Source organism: Eurypyga helias, unplaced genomic scaffold, assembly GCF_000690775.1.
Source record: "Eurypyga helias isolate BGI_N326 unplaced genomic scaffold, ASM69077v1 scaffold5576, whole genome shotgun sequence".
NCBI lineage: Eukaryota > Metazoa > Chordata > Aves > Eurypygiformes > Eurypygidae > Eurypyga > Eurypyga helias.
In genome coordinates this window covers 22,172-24,187 of record NW_010258417.1, presented here as the reverse complement: position 1 = coordinate 24,187, position 2,016 = coordinate 22,172, and the positions used below count along the sequence as shown (strand labels likewise).

At 53.4% G+C, this 2,016-nt stretch overlaps 1 protein-coding gene across 1 annotated transcript in view; it reads right to left on the bottom strand.

The window, feature by feature from the left end:
* LOC104511617 (pseudouridine-metabolizing bifunctional protein C1861.05-like) overlaps nucleotides 1–2,016 on the bottom strand; it is a 23,724-nt gene that overhangs the window by 5,732 nt on the left and 15,976 nt on the right. Inside the window, exon 13 of the mRNA XM_010154307.1 lies at nucleotides 882–1,007. Within this exon, the coding sequence (XP_010152609.1) occupies nucleotides 882–1,007 (126 nt within the window). The remainder of the gene's footprint in view (nucleotides 1–881; nucleotides 1,008–2,016) is intronic.

The window sequence follows — 2,016 nt, the reverse complement described above, 5'->3', positions numbered from 1 at the left end:
GATGGGGGACAGTGGAACAGTAGAGTGGGGAGCTGCCATTCCCTCTTTTGGCTCTCTGAGGCTGCTCCACCAGTGCCTGAACGCCAGGCCAGTGCTATAGGCACCAGTGCAGCATCCCTCCCATGTCTCTGCTAATCCTGGCAGGAAGAAGGGCTGCCAGAACGCACTTTGCAGCAGGAGATTGGTTCAGAGTTTCCACTGGCCACAGCTGTGCTGTAAAGCTCAGGAGAATTAATCTGTCATGTCATGGGTTTCTGTGCCAAGGCTTGGGAGAGGCAGGGTGGGGATGGAAGTGGGAGCAATGACCATATTTTTCCCTAGGAAGTCTCCACCTCTTGAGGATGCCACTGATAAGTAAATTGCACTTAACTTCCATGTCGCTGTCAGTCATGAAGCGCAGGCTTTTGTTCATCGACAAAAGGACGGGTAGGGAAGGAGGGTGCAGTGATGGGGCTTTCACTGAATCAGTCCTTAATCACTGCTTCCATTAGCCCTGACATTTTAAAGGTTTGGATGTGCTGAGCAGCAGTGCCTGTTGATACAACTCAGCGTGTAGAAACAACAGGGACAGTGGGGAGGTGGTGGAACAAGAAAACTTGCTTTAACCAGTGCTCTGTCCACTTTTTTCATTTTTTCCCTAAAGGGGGAAACACCATTTCTGCAAGTGGGCTGGATTTAAGGTGCCCAAAATGATGCTAGGACTCGTTAACGCGGAGGATTGTGGCCTACATGCCATGGGATGACAGCAGTGGTGATACTGCATGGAGCAGACAGAGGTAGAACACCCACTGCCTCCTGGCACAGCTTCAACAGCTGCCTTCCGTCACCCATCCGCACTCCTGCCCACAACCAGAGGGTTACCAGCGGGGTGGCATGCATACGTATTGCTCTGTGATCTGGCCGTGGATGTCCATATCTCCCAAGCCGACGCTGAGCTCCCCAGCGCTCGTGATCACTGCACAGTAAGTGGCTGTGTTCCCCTCCAGCTGAAGGACGGCGCTCATTTCCTAAACCAGGGAGGACAGTTACACGTGAGGTGTGTTTCTCTTCCCTGCCGCACTCAGCTCGTTCTTTCTCTGCGCCCACCCAATCGGTAGCAGTAACCCAGCTCACGCTTCCACCCCTGAGATAAGTAACATTTCAAAGGTATTTTGGTCTATACAGTCCTGGCAGATGGCTCGTTTCTAATATTTGCAATGAAACAGATGCCACAGATTAAAGAAATCATTCAGTAAATGGGAGTGAGAGGTCTCTGCCACGCAGCTCCACAGGCTGTGTCTGTCACAGCGGAAAAGTGGTCTGCAGCCATGCCTGCTCCAGCCATCCACTCCCAGAGCTTGTGTGACACGCTGATGGCCTGCCGCCCGGCTGGGCATGTCTTGGTGGCGTGCTCCAGACAGCAGCGATGTTAGCCACCCTGCTGACTGCACAGCCTGATGTTGAGGGTAGCCCTGGGGCCATCCTTACAGCAGTGTCACGGACAGAGCTATGAGGTGTCCTTCCTCTGTGAGCCCTGTGGAACGATCTGCTCAGAGAATTCAGGGCATTTCTTGGAATATAGATTTACTACCCCACAGTAGTTCAGAGGGAAGTTGGAGTTTTTAAGGAAAGGATCCTCTCCAACACTGGTGGCAACGTGCTTGTTACAGGCACGGATTGCTTGGCAGCTGGCCATCCTGGCCAGTCCATCCTGCCTTGGGAGACTGCTCGCCTCGACGGCACAAACTGTGCTGCGCTGGTACAGGGGGGATTATAGACCTGCTGCTATGAAGCCTTTATGAAGAGTTCATGTCCTTATTGCTTCATCTACTGAGTTGCTCAGGTAGCCAGAACTAAGGCCCCATGTTCTCTGTTTGGATACCAGGGCCCTGAGGGAACTAATAGGTCTTACTGGCCCTGACCACCCTCACCTGGGATCTCCATCCACACCCCTGGCTCACCCTCAGCCCTCTTCACCGTGGGGATGCCTAACGTCCTGGGTTGGGGTTGCTTCCTTGGCCTGCTCGGTTCCCTGCC